Source organism: Cebus imitator, unplaced genomic scaffold (assembly GCF_001604975.1).
Source record: "Cebus imitator isolate Cc_AM_T3 unplaced genomic scaffold, Cebus_imitator-1.0 Scaffold125, whole genome shotgun sequence".
Classification (NCBI taxonomy): Eukaryota; Metazoa; Chordata; class Mammalia; order Primates; family Cebidae; genus Cebus; species Cebus imitator.
The window spans coordinates 374,684-398,176 of record NW_016107440.1 but is presented as its reverse complement, the minus strand read 5'-3'; the positions used below and the strand labels follow the sequence as shown (position 1 = coordinate 398,176).

Below are 23,493 nucleotides of genomic sequence, written 5' to 3'. Positions count from 1 at the left end.
GAAGGGCCAAGGCTTCAAAACCATTAAAATCTTGGATTATTCCACCACTTTCCACTCCCTTCTCTAATCTTTTTACAATTAGTGTTATTTTTTAAACCAAAACAACATAACGCACATGTACACACATGCACACATACAAAGCTAAGAGAACCAGAGCTGTCTATATACTGGACATTGTATTCAATAACACACTTCTTTAAAAATTCCAACATCCTCTGATGAGATTCTTCAGTGCAACACAAGCTCTAGTCCTAATATCAAACTGAAATTTATATATTAAACTTTAAACACTTACCTCCTGCTCCTGTTGAAAGATGACGACTCTACCACCCTTATCTCCTGTTGCTAGTAATTCTCCAGAATGATTAAATTCTACTGTAGAAATTATATCTGCTGTATAATTAAGACAAAACAAAAAAAGACATTAGTTTTTCTTTCCCAACTCACTAGTTTCAGAACTTAGCATGTTCTTCCTAAACATTCCAAGTCTATGAAGTATATCTCTGAAGTACATCAACCACCCATCAGAAATAATGTGAATCTAAAGTTCTTTCATAAATATTTTGATCCACTAACAAAAATTATCCTCAGAATAAAACAGTATGAAACTATTTTAACAGAGAATACAACAAATACTAGTTTATTAATATTTCACTAAATTTGTGAATACAAGGAAATCAACAATTTGTGAAACATCTGATAGTATCCTTAAACATTATCTTGCTATTTACTTACATACATTTGATAAGCTTGTTTATGTAAACACAAATAATCACCTATAATAAAGGCACATATTATTAACCCGGGAGGGGGAATTTTAAACGTAAAAATACTTTCAGATGGAATTTTACATCATAAATTCAAATCACAGCTTCAAGCAAATGTCTGCAAATAGATCGCAATTTTTCATACCAGAAATGCTTTGCGCCATGTGTCTTCAATGCACACGGCTCCTCCAGCTCCCTACACCGCAGGGCCACTAGAACCAGTCATGACACCTGGATTCTACCAGCTCAGTGATGACTTCACAGTCACAACCAAAGCAAACTGCCAGGTTTTTTCTTGTTTTTTTCACACCAGAGCCCTTTTCTTAAGGAAAAAATTCTAAATTACAGAAATGGGCATCAGATAGAGCAAGTACACTGTACAATTCATCACTGTGTTATTAACAAGTTCTTCACTATAAAGTATTAAGCTGAATTAGAAAAGCCCCATCAACATGCATTTTAAATGTCAGCTTTGTAAGACAACAGCCTTCTTCTGGTGTACAGTAGCTCACTGTTAAGAATTTAATAATCTGAAGATAAAGAAACTTAAATTTACCTATCAGCACTGCATTTCATAATTTTCTTTTAGCAATTTTTTAAAGTCTAGATTTTGAAAAGATTTGCCTCCTCCATTGTCTATGTCCAAGGCATTTAATCTTTTTGAACTCCTTCAGAATCTACCGAAAGTTACACAAGCTCTCCCACAAAACAGCATATATTTAAGTGCTCATAAAAATGTGCACATTATCTCAGACTGTTCGGACAACACCTCACTGCCAGGTTTAAAAAAAAAAATCCTGGCTACACCACAGTAGCTACCAGGAGGAAAAAATAAACTTAATGTGTTCACTGCTTACATAAGTAACACAAAAGGCATACAACTTAATATACTGGACAACCATGGAAAATCAAACACTAGTAAGTACGGAGAAGTCGTTTGATAACACTACTGACTTCTGCAGTGAATAAAGGATTAAAAACATACAAAGTCCCCACGCTGGAAGCACATTAGACCATTACTGGGGAGAGAAGTAGGAGCAAAGAGTAGCAGAGAAAAAAAATTGTCAAATTTTATTTGAAGGTTAGGCTCTAAAATCAAATAACAAGGTAAACATAACAGTCAAAATTATCTTTAAATTCAAATCCCTCACACAGACATCACTGTGAAGACACAAATTCTTTCTCCTAAGTCCAACTCAGACAATATTCCTTACAGGATTGATAATTTGCTTTTTTGCCTAACCACCAAATGAACTAGTTAATACAAAGTCATGCTGCAACAAAAATACCTATCTTTGAACTCTAGAATGTGCTCTCAGCCTGGTGAAACGCTCACATCTGAAACCAATACCAGACTCAATCTCCTGTTCAACTCAGTGGAATAATGGGCCGAGGTGCCCGTTACTTATTTTCTCTTTCGCAGTTCCAAGTCATTCCATTCACCTAAATTAATTACAACTCCTCGTTAGGTAGATGAGCTGTTACAGTTTACACTTAGTAAGGAATACATCAATGATCATGGCATAATTCGTCTGACTGTGCTCTCTGCTAAGCAGTAAAGTTAGATGGACAGGTTTGGTGTAGGATGGGCTTTTTTTTAAGACTGTCTCAAAAAAAAAGACTGTCTCAAAAAACACACACACAAAAAAACAAAAAAACCCTCTGACCAGGCTGGAGTGCAGTGGTGCGACCATGCCAAACTCCTGGGCTCAAGGGATCCTCCCATCTCAGTCTCTTGAATATCTGGTACTATAGGCATGCACCAGCATGCCTGGATAATTTTCACGTGTTGGTCACGTGAAGATGACAGACGCTGAGCTTGTGTATAACATTCACCTGGCTGTCAATTTCTTGGTGTCACTGCTCAAGAAAAACTGGCAGAATGTCCGGGCCTTATATATCAAGAGCACCACGGGCAAGCCCCAGCGCCTATATTAAGGCACATTTGAATAAATTCTATTACCAGTAAAAAATAAAATAAAAATTTTGTAAAGACAGGCTCTCACTATGTTGCCCAGGCTGGTCTCAAGCTCGTGGCCGCCAGTGATCCTCCCACCTCAGTCTTCCAAATTGCTGGGATTACAAGCAAGTGCCACCACACCTAGGTGGGCTCAATTTCTAATAAAGAAACCCTAATATTCCTTAAGTGAACTGAACACAGAAAACCTGGAGATGATTAAGTCAGTAAGGACAGCATTACAGTAAAACAACTGAGATTTGGGACTGAGGGGTAGGCACATTCCATGCCAATTTATTATTTTTTGAGATGGGGTCTTGCTTTGTGGCCCAGGCTGGAGTGCAGTAGAGCAAGCATACCTCACTGCAGCAGCCTTGACCTCCCAGGTTCAAGCAATCTTCCCATGTCAGCTCCCTGAGTAGCTGGGACTACAGGTGCAGACCACCATGCCTGACTAATTTATTTTTATTTCTGTACAGACTGGGTGTTGCTATGTTGCCCAGGCTGGTCTCGAACTCTTGGGAGTCATGCAATACTCCTGCATTGAACAGGCACGAACCAAAACACCCAGCCCTTATCTATTTTATTATGAAAAGACAGAACAAGAATCAAGTGTTAAAGCAGTAGGTACAATCTTCCAAACTGAGATGGCCTCACACAACTGGTTATAATGTAATCACTGAACGTGTGAATGGAAGAGCAAAGTGAGAGGTGTGTAGGGAGAAGAAAAAGACTTTATTGCAAGATCTAACAGAAACAAGATATTTGCTCCAATATTGTATCATTTCTTATGGCAGGAGCAATTATTTTATAATGAACTATTTAAAGTGATATGGTACGTGTTTAATAGTGAACTCGTTTTGTAGCAAGGATAAAGAATTTTAAAAGGCACCCAGGGGTAGGGTGAGGAATCCTAGAAAAAACTGGCCCAAATAGCAAGTGGCTGGACATCAGGAAAGAACAAGAACCAAAGATTTACACCACAAAATCAACTCGCTGTAAAATCCTTGAGGGAAATACATATTGGGTGAATGGATTACCAATTTATAGATTTTCTTAAGACACTGGTGTTTGTTACTATTTATCTTGCCAAAAGCCAATAAACAGAAAGTTTTAGAAACTGCCAACTAAGTCACTGTTCATCTGAATAGTGTAGAGGAATTTCATTTGGGGGAGGTAGATGGGCAGATTCGTGGTCTCCTTGTTGAGATTTTTACACCACATTTATTTAATGTAACCATATTTCTACTAGGAAAACTATTTTCCTGGTTTGTGAAACAGAATTTAAATCTATCGCTATGTCATGGTGTTCCTTCTTCCTCCTTTCTCCCTAAAACAAAACAGAAGACCATCTACACAATTACTCACTAAATCTCTAAGTTTAGGGGTGATTCTTTGAAAGTTTTCAAAGTTGTGAAATGCCAAGGTCTTACAAAGTCTCACTGGGAATATGACATATTAAAATGATGAATAATAAGGGAGAATGAATTCAAATTCTGCTCATAGACCAAGAAAAACATTCAAGAATGAATTATGGAGAGCACTCTGAAGCAGCTTTGTACCGTATGTGCCACTGCATATTGGCGTGCCAAGAATGAAGCATGGGCTTGTCTGGTGCTGCAGAGCACCCACATCTGTAAGCTCTAGTTGTAAGCACCCTCCACGTTGTGTATCCTAGTGTGCCATACAAACATCACTGCTTTTTAGGAATGCCAGGACATGCAAAAAGTGAGGAAGAAAAGTCCTGAAAACAAGGAGACCATTTCATGCTATACCCAAACAAGGCTGGCCAAATACTGGTATCCAGGTTTGCAGAAAATAATCTACCCTAGAAAATATTCTTCTCATGTTCTGATACCCATATGTAGCTAGTAACTACCAGAACTGGACAGCATAGGTCTAAAACATTACAGAGTGGATACTGACATTCACGGCAAACACAAGAATGCTGGAACTAAGAGAATTCTGCATCTTTAAACAATGCACTCTAGGTGTGGGACACAACTGTCTTATACAAATACAGACTGCCCCCAGAGGAGCAGGCTGAAAATGTAAGTGTGCCATAAAATTTTAGATTCCTTGGATACTAGTTTTAAAACAATTAATGAAAGCTATGAATACTTGCAAATGCTGTACTCTTGATATCAGAATAACTATCATGTTTTTTAAAAGCAAAAACTGACATCACTGTCAGAGGTATCCTACCAAATTTATGCATGGCTTAGTACAGCATATCAGTTGAGTTATATCCTCACAAACCACCACCAACAAAATGCCAAAGAAGAACTTCTTTAAAAGGAAAATAATCTGTCCTATGACCAATTACAATGTTATTTTACAAGGATATATGTCTGTATTAATTAATCTTAAAAGGAACATTCTAATACAGTTACTGAAAAGGGACGACCTCCTTTCAGAACATGAGTCCACTCCCCTACTAACCTTTAAGTCAACTCAGCAATTTTAGAAAAATATTGATTTTCAAATTGTTCAACAAAAATACAGTATTTAAAAGGCATAATAGAATCTCTTGTTTAAAAAATACTGCAATGTTCTTAAATTTATATACTATTAATACAAAGCAAGGGATTTATAATTTATTATACAGAATGAAATTCTTGACTCTTCCCACCCGCTCTTTCTAAACTGTCAGCACCCAGGCAGGTTTTACTCTTAGAAGGTGAAATAATTGCTTTCTTTTGTGAATGGACGAGCAGCTGGTAGTGGGGATGACAACAGTGTCATTGGTCCATTTTTACTTCATAAGGCTGTTCCTTTCTTGTCACCTATCTTCTGTTTCTTGCGTACTATAATAAACAGAATAGGACACAGACAGCCAAAGGTTCAAAAATGTAACTCTCAGGATAAAAATCAGCAAGGGGAAATTAATAAATTGTATATATAAATGGGTGTAATTAATAATCACTATCTATCAAATGACTAAATTATTACTAGTCTTGGCATTCTCTAAATACCTCAGCTCTTCTGTTGTGAGGCACTTTGTGAAGTTACTCTTTGGTTTCATAATTCCATTTGAGGACTATGTCTCAAATAAATGACTTGAAAGAAACCAATCAAAATTAGTGCAAAGAGGGTTATAACTGTATTACCTATATAATTTTGTTTTTGTTTTTTTGAGACAGAGTCTAGCTGTGTTACCCCTGGCTGGACTGCAGTGGCCCGATCTCGGCTCACAATATCATCTGCCTCTTGGATTCAATCAATTCTCCTGCCTCAGCCTTCTGAGTAGCTGAGATTACAGGCACCCACCACCACGTCTGGCTAATTTTTGTATTTTTACTAAAGACGGGGTTTCGCCATGTTGGCCAAGGTGGCCACGAACTCCTGACCTCAGGTGATTTGACCGCCTCAGCCTCCCAAAGTGCTGTGATTATAGGCGTGAGCCACCACACCTGGCCACCTATATAATTTTTTAATAAGGCTGAAGGTATCTGAAATACTCAATAGGTAAGACAACATTGTGTCAAAGGTGCCAAATGAAAATAGCAACCAAAAAAAAAAAAAAACAAAAAAACAAACACAAAGTTGGAAAACTGTGGTCCACCACCTGTTTTTATAAATAATGCTTTACTGAAACACAGTTATGCCTATAAGGTGAATAGACGGCACAGACTGAAAATATTTACTATCTGGCCCTTTGCAGAAAATGTTTGTGAAACTGCTTTATATTATAACTGAATACTGGCATTAAAATAACACAAAGTCATTTCAAACTAATGTCAAAGCATATACAGATGTTACAACCAAAATGTGCCAAACACTGCACCAAGTAGGCATTTATTCGCTCTTAATCTTTATAACATCACTGTAACATGCATATCATTTTCAAGGTATAGAGAAACCCCTGAGAGATCAACCCGCCTGAGAAAAATCACACAGCGATCAGCTGTCAGAGCCAGGATTCAAATTTAGCACCATACAGATAAGGTGGCAGCACAGAATTCTATAAATCTCTGGATAATGTATAACTATTCAGTTTATTGCCTCTTTTTCACTGTCAAAATGTCCGTGTTCAGTAAAATATTTAGAGCCAAACATCAACTTTATACTACTTATTAATGATCACATTACAGTTACTGCCTGTCCCTACAACAAAACTTTTAAATATTTATTCGGCATCTGCTACATTCAAGGCACTGGGTGATACACATTCTAAATTCTACCTCCTAACATGGCTGATAAGAGAAAGCATTGCAATCCCTACAGATGAAGCATTAATCAGTAAAGGATTCAGTAAACGTTTAAGAAAAACCGAAGGAGTATCCTAAGGCAAAATAAACAACAACTACTACAGCATGAATTACAAGACATAAAGACCAAGTCAATATGTAAATAGACCTTCCCCCTTTTTTTTGAAATGGAGTCTTGCTCTGTTGCCCAGGCTGGAGTACAGCGGCATGATCTTGGCTCACAGCAACTTCCACCTCCTGGATTTAAGAGATTCTCCTGCCTCAGTCTCCCGAATAGCTTAGATTACAGGCACCTGCCACCAAGCCCAGTGAATTTTTCTGTCTTTAGTAGAGACGGGGTTCCACCATGTTGGCCAGGCAAAAGCCGTGTTTTCAAAAAATAAAAATAAAGGAGGGGAGGAAACAACCGAGAGGAACTGCTTAAGTATTTTTTTTCCCTTTTTAAAGGTATTTTGGTATCAATTTGTATCTTTTTTTTTTTACCCCCGCAGACAGAGTCTTGCTCTGTCACTCAGGCTGGAGTGCAGTGGCATAATCTCAGCTCACTGCAACCTCTGGCTCCCTGGCTGAAGCAAGTCTCCATGCCTCAGCCTCCCGACCAGTTGGGAGTATAGGTGTGCACTACTACACCCAGCTAATTTTTTAGTAGAGACAGGGTTTCACTATGTTGGCCAGGCTGCTCTTGACCTCCTGGCCTCAAGAGATTCTCGCGACTCTGCCTTCCAAAGTGTTAGGTTTACAGACGTGAACCACCGTGCCTGGCCTGTTTTTTTTTAACCATCTGATTTATAGATTCCTGAAAGCGCCACTTTAAACAGCTGACCTAGGTTCTATTCCTCAGATGCTGACAAACCCGATGCTGATATTTCCCTCAATATAATTAGGCTTGACAGTGAAATAGTAATAATTTAAAAGGGTAAAACATTCTAAACATTGCTGTAGCAAATAACTCTGAAAATCCAGATCTATCTATTTCATGCAACACAAAATAGCATCAATCTTAAGATAACCATGAGGTTCACAAAAATTCCATGAATTTCTTAAAATTCTACATTCCAATTACTGTCACAAAGGGCTGCATTTGTGTAAAGAGCAAGTATCTGCAAACAAACAGGGCTGCCAGTGTAGTATTCTAATACAAAATTAAATGTTCATACCTGGAAGAAAATGCTCTTATCAAGTTGACTATAATAAATCTTATCTTTCTACAAATGACATTTGACTTCCCCCAAAAGCTCTACCAGGTAATCAGTCTCCTCTACTTTTTGTTATATTTCAGTAAAAAGACAAAGATTAACAAAGAACAATGAAACTATATAAACAAAGGTATTCAGAAAAAGTACCCAATAAAAATGTGTAATTTTTACTACTACTATTTTCAAGAGGTTAAAGTAAAAGACAAAAAACAAAAAAAATTAAATGGCATGAATCTCATTTCTGGCCATGAGGAAGTTAAGATAATCTGAGTTTATTATCCTGCTGTGAAAGACTAGAAAACTGAAAATAATATATGAAACAACTGTTTTTTTGGACAACGGACAGTGTGGGGTAGAGAACTGTTAACTCTTAGAGAAGGAAAAGAAAGTGATCCCTTTAGTAGCTCTTCCTTACTGATGGCAAGGACAAAGACAGCATGGTGAGTTACAAAGAATCCAGAGAGCAGAAAATTAAAGCAGCTACAACATAAAGCAGAGTACCCCAAAAAAATGTATCTACGGGTGGCTCACTTAGAATCTGGCTGAAAACTGATCTGGACATATATGAAGCGACATATGAGGGCTCTGAAAAATTAGGGTCCCCACCAGCCAAAGGAGAGAAACCCCCACCAGCAGGTAGAGTTCTCAGGAGGATGACACCTTGGTAATCAGGCTAAATCAACACTAAAGACTAAACTTGTCCTGACAAAGTTTTAAAACAAACATTTGATCCTTGGAAATGATCAAATCTATCCCAAGTAACTTAACTATGTGCTAGAACAAAATCCAACACTTGACGATGTAAATTCATACTGCCTGGTTTCCAATATGAAATTACCAGGAATATAATCAAGCAGGAAAATAGAACCCATAATCAGAAGAAAAATAAACCAGTGTAAACAGATCTAGAAGCGACGAAAATGATAGAATTAAGGTCCTAGCAGCCACAGACCAAAACAGTTTTCGTAAATATGCTCCATATGATCAAGAATAAATCATGGGCCAGGCACCCTGGCTCACGCCTGCAATGACACTTTGGGAGGTTAAGGCAGGTGGATCACTTGAGGTCAGGAGTTCAAGACCAGCCTGGTCAATGTGGTGAAACCCTGTCTCTAGCAAAAATACAAAAAAATTAGCCAGGTGCAGTGGTGTACTCCCGCAGTCCCAGGTACTCAGGAGGCTGAGGTGGGAGGATGGCTTGAATGTGGGAGGATCACTTGAACCCAGAAGGTGAAGGCTGCAGTGAGCCGAGATTGTACCACTGCACTCCAGCCTGGGCAACAGTGTAAGACTATGTCTCAAAAAAAAAAAAAAAAAAAAAAAAAAAAAAAAAAAAAAAAAAAAAAAAAAAAAAAAAAAAAAAAAAAAAAAAAAAAAAAAAAAAAAAAAAAAAAAAAGAACAAAGAATCAATCATCAACATAAGAAATAAAAGATGAAAGGCAAAATTGTGACTAAAAATTTAAAAAAACATACTATTTGAAATCAAAGATACATTGAACAGGACTAATAGATTTAATACTGTAGTAGAAAGTATCAAGAACTTGAAGAACTACCCTATAATCAAAACAAAATAAAGCAAAGAGAGGGAGAAAAAGTAACCAAGACCTGACCTGTGGAATAACATCAAGTGTTCTAATGTAAGTATGGATGCAGTCCTGGGAAGGGGCAGGGCAGGGCTATTTGAAAACACGATGACTAAATGTAAGTAGTCAAGGCATGATGACAAAGTATGCAGAGTACTCAACATGAAAGGTTCAGTTTTAAATGTAGACTCACATGGGTATATCGTACCAGCAACTTAAAACCCATTTAGCACCACTGCAGTAGTGATGTGATTTTGCAAAGTTGTAAAGAATTCTTTGTAAAAAAATCACAACATTTCAAAGTATAACTTTCCCTTGATTTACACCGTAGCCTTTTGTACATACATTAAAGTTGTGGCCTCCACACCCCCCCACCCCCCAAAAAAACCCTTTGTAAGTGAACAGTTTTTAGGCTTAGAAAATAAAGTTTCTTTTTCCAGTATCATGAACATTTGGCAGTATATTGTAAGCTATGCAGACCATGGAACAATTTTTCTTGTTCAAAACTATCCTGCAAACTGCCAAATAGCTATTCAACTGGGCCCATACCTAATAAATACAGCTAATGCCCCCAATGACTGGTCAATTTTTTTTTTAAAAGAATTCAATAGGAAAAAGGGGTTTTATACTAGGTAGATAGGTAAGGAGATAAAAGGTATGGTGAAGATGTAACAGTCATAAATTTTTATGCCCAATACAGATTTTAACTTTACAATTATCAGGGTTACTAGGAATAAGGAGTTGATGAAAATGTAGTAGAAGACAGGGTAGGTAAAGGGATGGCATTTGGGAGGGAGAGGGATAGATGCCTAAAAAATACAACTGACAAATAGACACACAGAAAAATTATACCAAATTAAAAGTATTTATTTATTTCTAAAAAGGTATGCAATTAAATACATACATTGACGTACAGAAGAACTCCAAGAAATCAAATTATAAAGCCCATATTCTCTAACCATGATAAAATGGCTAAAGATTAACAGCCAATGGTTAAATCAATCAATAACCTTAAAATCAGTACTGCAACAAAGGTACTTAAAAAGTTTTACAGCAATCTAAATATGTAAGTATTTAAGAGTACTGTGTTCATAAAAAATGATACAGTGATCACTATAAATTAACCAACTCGTAAAAAGCAAAGTGTTAAGAAACCCTGAATCCCACCACCGGAACAGTTAGCAGATTTATGCAAATTGCAAATTGTGTATCAGATGTGTTTATATGCAACATGATTTTTAAAGATTACTTGCAGTAATGAGATTATCATAACATAGGTCCTTAATTAAAATTAACTTCACTCTTTAATCTGACAAATAAACTACTTTGTAGAAAAAGGATAATCATCACTCTTAGCCCTACTTCTGAGGGAATCATTATTATTCTAGTAAATATTCCTCTGCTGTCCAGCTATGTGTACTTGCACATGCCAGTACAAAAAAAATAACAGATCTCTAAGAATATGGTCCACAATGTACCACAGAGTTTTAAAAAAGTTACAAAGCACATCTGATCCTAATTTTACAAAATAAAACATTCGGAATTATGGCTTACCAGAAAGGGAAACCAGGTTAACAAATATGTGATAGCCATTTGCATAAAAATAACCATGGAAACTTTGATAATAGATGGATTTCTACAAGGTAGAAATATGATATGCCACTACACACCATTCCCATAATTAAGATTTTTTTAAAAAAGAGGCAATACTTAGAGCAGGTATTAAGCAATTACTCTCACATACTCCTGGTGGGAATGCAACTTTTATAATATATTAAGAACAAAAAGACTAAATACAGTAAAGGGTTAAACCCATAACTAACTCCTTGACATCTGTGGTTATGACTAAAATGTCTATCCTGGAATAGATGAATCATTTGGTAACAAGAGACTCTAAAAGTTAAGAAACTGTATATGTTAGCTTACTCAGAAGTTTGAACATATGCCTGCATCTTGCATTTCCTAATATTACTCTTCTGGTACTCACTGGTTTTGTTCAGATGAGGGGGAGGACTGGGTGGGAACACAGCCGGTATTGTCGATCACCTTTATCTCTGTTCAATTCAAGGGTCCACTGCCAAAACATTCCGGCACAAAACAGCACAGAAATCAGATTCTTGTTTTGATCTGGTTTGTTCCAACGTTATAATATACTATTTTGTTAGGACACATGATCCATTTTCATGATCTTCTCAGCTATATTTCTACACAGTAAATGAACTTTACAATTGACCCCCCCCACCTAATTAGAATATGATTAACCCAAATTTCTTTTCAGAGGCACCAATTTATTTCCAATATAAGAAAACATTTTACTGTATATATAAAATGATAGTTTCCTGCTGAAAGGTAGCTTAGCTTCAGGTACAATGATTTCCCTAACATGACGCTCTTTTATCACTGCTGGCCTCTAGAGGGAGCTCGAAGTTCTTGCTATTTTTCCCAAAGGGCAGGATACTCCTCCCGGAAATGTGTGATGTTCAGGATTTAAGAACGTTTTATTTTAACACCCTGAAGAGCAAGTTCGGTTTGTACTTTAGGCATCCCTTCCTCCTCAGAAGTGAATAAGGCTTGGCCTGTTCACCTGTTCCCAATTGAAGCAGGTTCCAACCTTTCCCTCCCTTCAATACTCTTCAAACGCTGTTTCCCTACTTGGGATTAACTATCTTATTCCTGTAACCTGAGATCGAAGGGAGGGCAGCAGTAGAAGAGGAGGGGCAAATGCTCCCTCTCGCTGATTGAGTTCAGCAGGCCAGTGAGCTTCTACTTTCCTCATGTCAGGGCGTACGCCGCATTTAATGTTTACATAACACACTATAATGGGACGATGGAGCTGCTCTTGTCTGCCCAGGCACTCTGGTCAACTAAGACCCCACTCAGGTACCCACTGCCAAGGGCTGAGGGATCATAGCACGCCTCTAACACATTCTCAGGGCCACATCTGAAAAGAAATGGCCTACAGTCAGAGCCTCAAATCCGCACCTTCCCCACTGCCTGTATGACCCTAAGAAAGTAACCTGAACTCTTAAAGACTCAGTTTCCTCACCTTTACATAACTCACTCACAGAGTTGCTTTGAAGGTTAAACAAGCAATAAGCACAAAGAAGTGAACCCCGCATGAATGAACCTAAATAAAAGGGGTACACGGTGAGCACACTGGTAAGCTGCAGCTTGCTCACCTTTAGGCTTTGTAACACAAGGCAGAAGTGAGTCTTCACTGTTTCCAGCCTATTCCAGTCTATCTAGCCTAGGTAAAAAAGTTCTCCAAATGGTCCCACTGAGCTCACTAGAGTCTGAAGCTAAAGACCAAGCAAGTAAATCGCCCTGCTTTGCTGCCGTCTGCATGTACACTCCCAGAGGCCTCAGGGAGAAGTATGGTTGGTCAAGGATAGGATTCTGTACTCCTATGTCTCTTGGCCAAAATATCATGCTCAGACAGAACCCGCATTGTAATGCTGCCATGAACATCAAGGTCCACAAGGTAACTTCCAGAGATGTGTCCTGGAACCAGTTTCCCTTCTTTGTAACTTGTTCCTGGATAATCTGTTATCCTGTCTGGATAAAATGGAATGGAAACATATCCTACTGCAACAAAGAACAGAAAGATAAACAGCTGCTAATACATTTAGCCTACAGGTGTGCTTTTTTAAACAGACAATAAACCTTGGTATATAACTGTTATATAAGAAAGAAGAGATCTAAACTGAGCATTCTAGACCTTAAAGTTAATTATCATCTTCATTAGATGTTCCCCAACTTTTAACTGGCTAATAATTAACTTCACAAAGCAAGCCACCTCATTCAGTGGCCTTATTAAACACAGTGTAAATAGTTTCTCAAGGAGATTATACAAACAAGTAGCACAGCATAAAACTCCTGCATCTATGTATGCCTGATTAAGGTTTATAATTAGAATGGGTATCTAGCTATTAATATCTCCCCAAAATCTTCACAAATTGTGACTATTATGGCCAAGCTGTAAGTATCAGAAAGCACTTCACTGTCTGTCTATAGTCTTGGTAGAGTCACAGCCAACAGTTTGTTTCCTGACAAAATTTTTCCAGTTCACCCACAAACTGAAAACAAAGGGGCAGAATATTTAGAGAAAATGGCTAAGGTCTTTAAGGTATGTTACAAAACAATTTGACAGACTTTATTCCAATGTCAAAAAGGAGCCCAAATGGGAATTTTAAGTAAGAGTAATCCAATTAGACATGCACCTTAGATTGCTGAAACTGAAGTGAAGGAGACTTGCGAACTGGGAGGAACCTAAGCAAAGGGAAAACTGGAGACCAATCTGGAGTTACTCCAGAAATCCCAGTTAAGCAATGATAGTGACCTGAGCCAGTAACAGTAAAATATGGTATCATTAGACAGCAACATTTAACATTTACATAACAAGCCAACATGGTGGCTCACACCTATAATCCCAGCATTTTGGGAGGCCAAGGCAGGAGGATCATTTGAGCTCAGAAGTTCAAGACCAGCCTGGGCAACATGGTGAACCCCCATCTCTACAAAAAAAAGAAAATATTAGCCTGGCGTGGTGGCACACACCTGCAGTCTCAGCTACCTGGGGGGCTGAGATCGGAGGATGGCTTGAGCCAAGGAGGCTGAGGCTGCAGTAAGCGAAGATCGCACCACACCACATTCCAGCCTGGGTGACAAAGTGAGACCCTGTCTCAAAAATAAAAATAAGTGAAATTTACATACTGTATGTTAGGTGTTTAATCCTCACAACAAACCTATTAAGTTGGCTGTATCAATACACTCATTTAACAAATGAAGAAATTAAAGAACAGAGGACAAAGAGGGGTCAGAAGTGAACAAATTTTAAAATACATTTCCAAAATACGTAAAACAAGGCTTGATAATTGATAAAGTGTAGACAGCTACAGATGAAAGCTAAGAATAACGTCCAGGTACTTATGTGGCTGAATGCACCTAGTATCATTAATAGGCAGATATTCATCTTAACTGAAGTATTTAACAGCATCTGAACAGGAAATACAACTGTATAAGTCCATTTTTACGTCACTGACCAAGACATACCCAAGACTGGTCAGAAGTACAGTTAACCTGCGGCTTCCAACTGGCACTGGAAAAAGTAGAGGGCAGTCTTGTGGGACTAAGCCCCTTCAACCTGTGCAATCTGATGCTACTTCCAGACACTGCTGGAACTGAAGTGGAGGGGACCCAGCAGGTGTCTGCTGCAAAACTGATTGCTTGATGTACAGCGAAAAACTCACATATTAATATGTATCAGAAGCGTGTTGTAAAAGAAACTGTGTTTGTGTTTTCTACATAGACAGCTAGATTGATCTGAAAGCAGATTAGGGAAAAGGAGATATAGTTAGGGCACCATCAGCTCAGAGAAGACATTTAAAGTCACATGACACTTAAATGTGATTTCCTAGTGAATAAGCATAGATAAAGAAAGCCAGAGGTCTGGGCTAAGGATTGAGCTTTGAGACCAGGCAGAAAAGGAGACTGCACAGGAACTACTGGTGAGTAGAAGAAATTTTCTGGAAGCTAGGCAAAGACCGTGTTTTTAAAAGGAGGCAGTGATGAATTGTATCCAAAGGTTCTTAAATATCAAGTAAAGGGAGGGCTGAGAATGAAACTGGGTAACTTGGAGACTTTTTAGTGATTTCAGCAAACGTGGTTTCAATGGATTAATGTCTTTAAAAACTGCCACTTCCTGTGGCTTTATTTATCATTGTCAGGAGAGGGGAAGCTCTAGAGTTGAACTGTCTAGGTTGAAACCACCGTTCTGACAGTCTGAAGTCTGGCTTACGAAGGGCATCCTCTTAATAACTGTGAAAGATGAAGATTTTCTCCTACTTTTATATGTTAGTCTTGAGTTACTCTGGGAAACAGGACACAGAGAGTTAAACAATGCTGAAGTTGACTTTTCATGCTTTTGAGACGCTAACTACTCAGCTGGATGTATTTAAGTCCTTTTTTTTTCCCCCCAAGTAAAGTACCTGAGTGATATACTTTGAGTTCCTGCACACCTATCAAATGCCATCTTGTTGCACTGCCAATGTAAAGGATAACTTCATCAATTTAGGATTCTTAGTTTAGTTTATCATAGTTTTTTTCCCTCAGAGTTTTCTGGAAGACACTCTACACTTTTGCCAGAGCACTGTCCACCAGAACTTTCTATGATAGAAATGTTTTATTCTGCACTCTCTAGCACAGTAGCCACTAGCCACACACAGCTGCTGAGCACCTGAAATAGGCTCTGTAGCAATGCAACTGAGAAAATGAATAAAAACCAATGCTGTGTTCCTTATATTTTTGTTACAATTTTCAACTTCCTTTTCCCACTGTATTGTGGGAGTATTTCTAAAACCTTGCTACTACCTGACTCCAAAGAGCCCATAGTTAAGAATCACAAATTTCACTTAAGAACTGCTTCCTGCTTTCTGATACTTTCAAATGCTTGTTGGTCTCTCAGAGCAACTAATTAGTTGCTCTTTAAACTTGAGTTTCTCTTGCTTCCCGCAGCAAGCCTATTTCATGGGAAGTCACTGCTCACACTGGTCACCCTCCTTTACAGTACCTACTGAATAAGTATGTGTCCTTCATTTTCTGTATGCACCTTTAAAGAAAAAGGCCTGGTGTTTATGTAATATTGGGAACTGTGCTGGGTTTAACCGGAATACACATTGGAACCAAGTTCAAATCTCAGACCTAGGAGGGAAAATGTTTACATTGTTACTTCCTGTGTTCATTCTCTACTGCTGCCTTAAAAATTGCCCCGAAGGTTGCAGCTTAAAACAACAAACATTTATTATCTCACAGAAGGTCAGGAATCTGGGTGTGACTTAGCCAAGGTGCCTTCAGTTCAAGGTCTCTCACAAAGCTGCAGGTATCCAAAAGCCTGACTGGAGGAGGATCTACTTCCAAGCTCGGGCACCTGGCTGCTGACAGGCGTCAGGTCACTCACTGGCTGTTGGCCAGACACAACAGATCCTTGACACGTGAGCTCCACATGGGACCACACAAACATGGTAGCTGGCTTCCCTTGGCAAGTGAAATAGGGCAGCCCAACATGAATGCCAAAACCTTTCTGTAACCTAACCTCCGAAGGAGCATCCCAGCATCTTGCCCAGCTTGTGGAATCCAGTCACTGGAGGTCTAGACGCACCCAAAGGGAGGAGGTTACATGGAGATGTAAATACCAGAAGCCAGGGATCACTGGGGTCACCTGAGAGGCTGCCTGACAAAGAAGGAAACTTGGGGGCAGAGTTTCAACTTTGTGCTTGGTGGTCCAGTGTCTCCTGCCACCATGAGTGGCCAGCCTTCTCTACTTGTCATATTCATCTTTGTAAGAGTCATTCAGTTTCTAATCCCATTTCAGAATACAGGAACCACTGTCCTGTACTGTGGCTCCCCCTTCAGTTCTAACTCTGACAATTCAAAGCAGGTCCTGTCACTTACTCTTACAAGTGCTGCACAACCACATTTACACTAAGGCCTTCCCTCACAATGTTTCTTGTCTGTACTGTTTCCTGCTAAAATTTTTTAGTTTAGTTATGGCACCTTTCCAGGGTTTCCAAGGATACTGAATTCTCCTTATTATGCTCGTTGGTCATTTCAGTGTGTCATCTGTCTAACACATGGGCTTAGGAAACCATCCTCCTCCCAAAGTCAACACAGCTATTTGTTTAAGTAAGGCCCTCTACACATTCTTTAAAAGACTGTTTTGATAAATGTGACAGGAAATGCTTGTTGGTGCTCCTAGCCATATAATTCAACTCTATTGTTGGATAAAACAAAGATGTTTTAATCTACACCATCAATTCCCAGGATATTTTCTGCCATGTTAATTTAAGAAACTGCTGATTTCTTAAAATAATAACAATAATCATGCCACCAAACTTGGTTCAGTTTAAAACATTACAAAACTTAGTGAGCATAACAACACTAACAATATACCTACAATCTTAAAAGGCAGAGAGACACAGCTGATCAGCTGTATGAACTAATCACACAGACAGGATGAATTAACCACACAGAGTTGTAAACAAGTACATACCACTGCATTCCCAGCAGTGGGCACTTACCACTGTGGAACAGACATAATACTTAAGACTAATGATAAGTTAGAGTACCAGCAGTGTTTTAATTCACAAGCCAAAATACCCACTTTTGGTTTAACAATTAAAAAAAAAAAAATACTTTCCCTATGCCACGTATTTCTTTTACCTTCTTCCAATAGCTTATTCTCTCTATATCCTGAGAATATTAACGAAAAGGATAGGAGGGGAAGAATCAACAAAAACTTAATCAGGCAGCAACATATTTTCTGATCTGATACCCTGGAGTACAAAGTGTAGAGTTTGCAAATAATCACAATTCCGTTTTTTCGTCTTCTGCTGACAAGAGAACAAGAAGAGAGTCGACACACACAAACACGTTAAGCAGACATATGTCTACCACATATGGCTGTACAGGATATAAGCAAGAGAAGCAGCTATCCTGTACAGCACATGTAAGGCGTAGTGCCTAAAGGTCAAATCTGATCTCACCAGATTTCCAGGGGAGGTTTTGAAAGAAAGGTGATTTTCAAACATTTTAGCACTGCACTTAGGGAATAAAATCACTTACCTTGGCAAAGATACAGGATATCAAATCAACACACAAAAATCAGTTGTTTCTACATACTAACAATGAACAATCCCAAAAGGAAATTAAGAGAACAATTCCATTTACAGTAGCATAAAAAATGAATAAAATACTAAGGAATAAATTCATCCAAGGAGACAAAACACTTCTACATTGAAAACTACAAAACATTGCTAAAATAAAGACATAAATAAATGAAAAGACATTCCATGTTCATGGATTAGAAGACTTGATTCCTAACAAAATCCCTAAAGTACTTTTTGCATAAACAGAAAAATCCATCCTAGTTGGTTCTATCAATGGAAGACAGCTCAGAAGTAAATCCTTGCACATATGGTCAAATGATTTTGGACAAGGTTGCCAAGACCAATGAATGGGGTAAGTACAGTCTTTTCAAAACATGGAGTCAGAAAAACTGGATATCCACACACAAAAGAAAAAAAAAAAAGGACCCCGGCCTTACATCATATTAAAAATTAGCTCAAAGTGGATCAAAGGGCTAATGACCTAAAACTATAAAATTCTTATTAAAAAAAAAAAAAAGGATTAGTGAGAAATTAAAACCCTTGTGTATTTGCTGGTAAAGATGTAAAATGGTGCTGCCGCTATGTAAAACAGTATGATTGTTCCTAAAAAGTTAAACACAGAATTACTAGATGATACATTAACTACACTTCTTAGGTTATTTACCAAAAATAATTCAAAGCAGGAAGTTGAACAGATACTTGAAGATCAATGTTCATAGCAGCACTATTCAAACAGCCAAAAGGTGAAAGCAATTCAAATGTCCATCAACATATGAATGAACAAACAAAATGTGGTATATACATAGTATTATGTAGCCTTAAGAAAGAAAATTATGACATGCTCTAACAGTCACAAAAGAAAAATACTGTAGGATTCCACCAATAGGAAACATCTACGAGTCAAATTCACAGAGACACAAAGTAGACTGGGGGTTGCCAGGGGCTGGGGAGACGGGAATGAGGACTTATTGTTTAATGCGTATAGAGTTTTAGTTTGGGAAGATGAAAAGAGTCCTGGAGACGGATGGTGGTAATGGTTACACAACATATTTGTATGCACTTAAAGACACTGAATGGTATACTTTAAAATGGTAAACCTTATGTGTATTTTAGCACAATAAAAAAATTGTCATCTCACATAAAATCTCCCAAGGCATGGCAAATAAACCCAGGGTTAGTTAATTCACTGGCTTAATGTTATCAAAGATCCAGGTTCTGCCCATCTTTATATTCTGACCAAAAAAAAAAAAAAAGTTACAGGGCTGGGAACTAAGGTTCTCACTGTGAAATCCAAAAGACACAAATACGGAATGAGGGAAGTAAGAAATAACCCTGTGGTATTCAATTTAAATTGGAGGTATTGGTATAAACTAATATTTTAAACATTTCGTTAGAGTACTTCAATCATATACAAAAGTAGGCAGAAGAGCACAGTATAAATTCCCATGTACCTATCATGCAGCTTCCACAATTATAAATTCATAGCCAATCTTGTTTCATCTAGAAACCCATGCCACGTTATGTCATGTACATCCCAGACATCAAATTATTTCACCTATAAATACCTCAGGAAAGATGTCTAAAAGACCACCATTTTCAATATAACTAAACACAATTACCAAAAAATCAAAAGACCACTATCTTCAATATAACCAAATACAATTACCATACCTTAAAAAAATCAAAAGCACTTCCTTAAGATGAAATATCCAGTAACTGTTCAAATTTCCAATTGTTTCATGTCATAAAAAATATTGAACTCTTTGAATTAGGATCCTATATAAGGCTTTCACACTAAACTGGAAGCAGGAAGGAAACAGGACTGAACTAAGGAGTTAAAAAGTCCTGAGTAAAAGTTATAAGAATTGCTAGCTGAGGCAGACTAATCGTTCCTATGAGTGGCCACTTCCCCCTCAGAACCACACACACAGAGTTTCAACAGGAAATTAGAGGCTGCATTTCTTTGATTCTCTTATACCAAGTTCTAAACAATGGGTTATGAATGAAACTTCTGTCACCTCCTTGCCCTTCTCTCTCTTCTCTCCCCCATGGGTTCGAACACAGATTTGAGCCAGATCTGACCATGCACAGAAGAGCAATACACCAAGACCCTGAGCAGAACAAACCTGTAATCCTGGGTAATCTCTGGCAAAACCAGCTTATCCACTTCAGACCCCTGTGTACCACTGACAGTCACGTGAAAGAGGAACAAGCTAATTTTTTGAACCACTGTGTATGCGGGTCTTTAAAGTAGTTTGGTCTATACTCTAATGCATATACCAGCTTGTGTGACTATGAGGATTTGTCTGGGTATCCTTTTACTGGTTCAAAAAACTGGGAAGTGGTACTAACTGTTAGCTTATTGCATTTCCCTATTTTGAACAACAAGTGTACATTTAGTAAAACAAAAACCTGAAGTTAACATATATTTTAAAATGAGATGACACATGAAAACACCTGCAGAATATATCTATCCATTCAACAAATGCCCATTAAATGCCAGATACTGTCACATGCCTAAAAATGTTACAGAAGCTAAGAATGAACATCACAGAAAAGAATCAGGATTCATTTCCGAATCATTTGTGAAACTCACGAACTAGAAAGAAGCAGCCTACATACAATAAGCAAGCAAACAATAAACAACATCATTTCAAATAATACAAAGGATATTCTAAAAACAGGTAACATTAAATGTACATTTCTCTTGGAGTTGGAAGGGAAATGAGTTTAATTCACACAGGGTAGTCAAGATTAGGAAGGAAAGTATGTTTGAGAATAAAAGGAGCAACTTCAAAGCCCTCAAGAAAGCTCCTGTGGCTGGACCTACTAGCAAGCAAAGGGAGAATGACAGGAAGGACCCCTGGGGTAGGCAGAGGCAGCACAGCACTACATCTACAATACAAATGTTGTATTACTATTAACAGGGGATGAGTATTACTGATGGAAAACAAAGAAAGCCATTATTCCCTTAATCCTGTGTCTTAGTTTCAAGACAAATGATCTTCTCAAAGGAAAATGGGTATTTTAGCTGGCCTGCAATAAGTAACTACTTTATGCTGCTACAGACTGAATGTTGCAACAAAATTCACATGTTGCAACCTAATGCCTAATGTGATGTATTCGGAGGGGAGGTCTTTGGCAGGTGATCAGGTAATAAGGGTAGAGTCCTCATAAATGGGATTAGTGTGTCCTTATAAATTAAAAGAGACCCAAGAGAAAGCCCTTGTCCCTTCTGCCATGTCAAGACAGCTGTCTCTGAAGCCGAGAGCAGGTCCTCACCATATCTGCAGGTGCCTTGATCTAGGACTTCCCAGCCTCCAGAACTGTGAGAAATAAATTTCTGTTGTTTGTTTATAAGCCACCCAGTCTGTGGTATTCTGTTAACAGCAGCCCAAAGGTCTAAGACAAATGTCTTCATTCTAAGACAAACATATGTATTAATTATTTCGGGAGTAAAAAAAAGTATAATTTTTATCTAAGAAAGCTAAAGTTTTCTCTGATATATTAAGTTCTTTAAAACCTCACTGCTTTCGGCTGACTGCTTCATGTCTAAAATTTAGGTCTAAAAATGAGGGTATCTTAGACACAAGCTATTTTAATTTTTATCACTTTATTAATCGAGGAAAGAAAAGTCCATTAAAACAGTACAAAAACTAGGTGCAATGGTTCACGCCAGTAATTCCAGCACTTTGGGAGGCCAAGGAGTGGGGTATCACCTGAGGTCAGGAGTTTGAGACCAACCTGGCTAACATGGTGAAACTCCATTTCTTCTACAAATACAAAATATTAGACAGGTGTGGTGGTGCATGCCTATAATCCCAGCTACTCGGGAGGCTGAGGCAGGAGAACTGCTTGAACCCAGGAGTCAGAGGTTGCAGTGAGCCCAGGTCACACCATTGCACTCCAGCCTGGGACAACAGCAAGACACCATCTCAAAAAAAAACACCACAAAAACTGAAAAACCCCACAATATCAGAATTTAGATCTAAGAAAACAAATCTACTTTTATATAAATTCCGTGAATTCCCCTTTTCTACTGCATAGAAAATGATTACCAAGTGTTCTTAGATATGAATGAAAAGGAACTATAAACACTTTACTGACACACTTGTTAAACATGGAAATATAAAACATGCATTATCTTCTAAATCGCACTAAAATGACAGTAAACTAATAAAGGAAGATAACCACCAGTGTGCTAAAAAATAGAAAACTCAGCAAAATAAAAGCAAGTGAAACCTCCAAGCATGCAAAAGGGGTTGCCAAGTCAGGACATAGAAGCACCAGGTACCCTGGAGGGCTGCAGTCAGGCATGAGACTCAAAACAGCTATTAGTTGAAACATCTATGTAAAGATGCAGAGAAGCTAGACACTAACCCAGAGAACAAGTTTACCTCTGGAGAAACTGAACCAGACCTAGGGATGGTATCAATTTGAGAGGAAGCTGGTGGTATGGCATCAAATTAAAAACAAGATTAAGTGAAAGGCTACATATTAATCCATGAGTTGCTCAATGATCTTCCTGGCTCCCAGAATGTCAGCAGCCAGGCTTAAGATATGACCCATCTCATCTAGCCATCTCCCTCTGAGAGAAGACACTAGAAGTTCCTTCTAATCTAGAGACACTGACCTGAGGGTCCCTGGCTCATCACCCTACAGTGAAGCCCACCAGCTGAATATCTCTGCCAGTGGATACAACGCTAATTTACTTTTAGTATCTCATTCTTAAGAACTAACAGACAACCAAGGATCACCAGATACCAAAGTCTACCAAATGAATGAGAAAAAAGGAACTCAAAAGAAACAGATGCTCAAATTAGAAAATGAAAACAAAACCAAAAAACTATTAATCTTCTCAAAGAGAAGATACTCCATTTACAGATGTTGCTTCAAAAACACTACCAACAACACTATTCCAAAGGGCAAAAGAGCTCTTAAAAATATCATGATAAAAATAAATGAAAGAGTTGAGAACAAAATTGAGGTAATCCCCCAGAACGTAAAATAAAAAGAAAATGGAAAACAGTGGAGGGGGAAACAAAAATAGAGGACTAGTACAGAAAGTCCAAGATCCAGATAACAGGAGTTCCAGAAAAAACAAACAGAAAAGGA

General features: G+C 38.1%; 1 protein-coding gene and 1 long non-coding RNA gene across 6 annotated transcripts in view; one reads left to right on the top strand and one right to left on the bottom strand.

Moving 5' to 3' along the window:
* PPP2R2A (protein phosphatase 2 regulatory subunit Balpha) overlaps positions 1-23,493 on the bottom strand; it is a 78,305-nt gene that overhangs the window by 32,554 nt on the left and 22,258 nt on the right. For 4 of the 5 annotated variants that reach the window (XM_017540381.1, XM_017540383.1, XM_037742665.1 and 1 more), the window contains exon 3: positions 296-393. In XM_017540381.1, coding sequence (XP_017395870.1) covers positions 296-393 — 98 coding nt within the window. Of the gene's footprint in view, positions 1-295; positions 394-21,660; positions 21,801-23,493 lie in introns of all 5 variants that reach the window. The other variant, XM_037742663.1, reaches the window with a different exon arrangement.
* On the top strand, positions 400-21,641 carry LOC108312455. Its single transcript, XR_001828639.2, has 3 exons — positions 400-2,732; positions 5,705-5,711; positions 21,631-21,641. It is a non-coding gene; the product is annotated as an uncharacterized LOC108312455 (long non-coding RNA).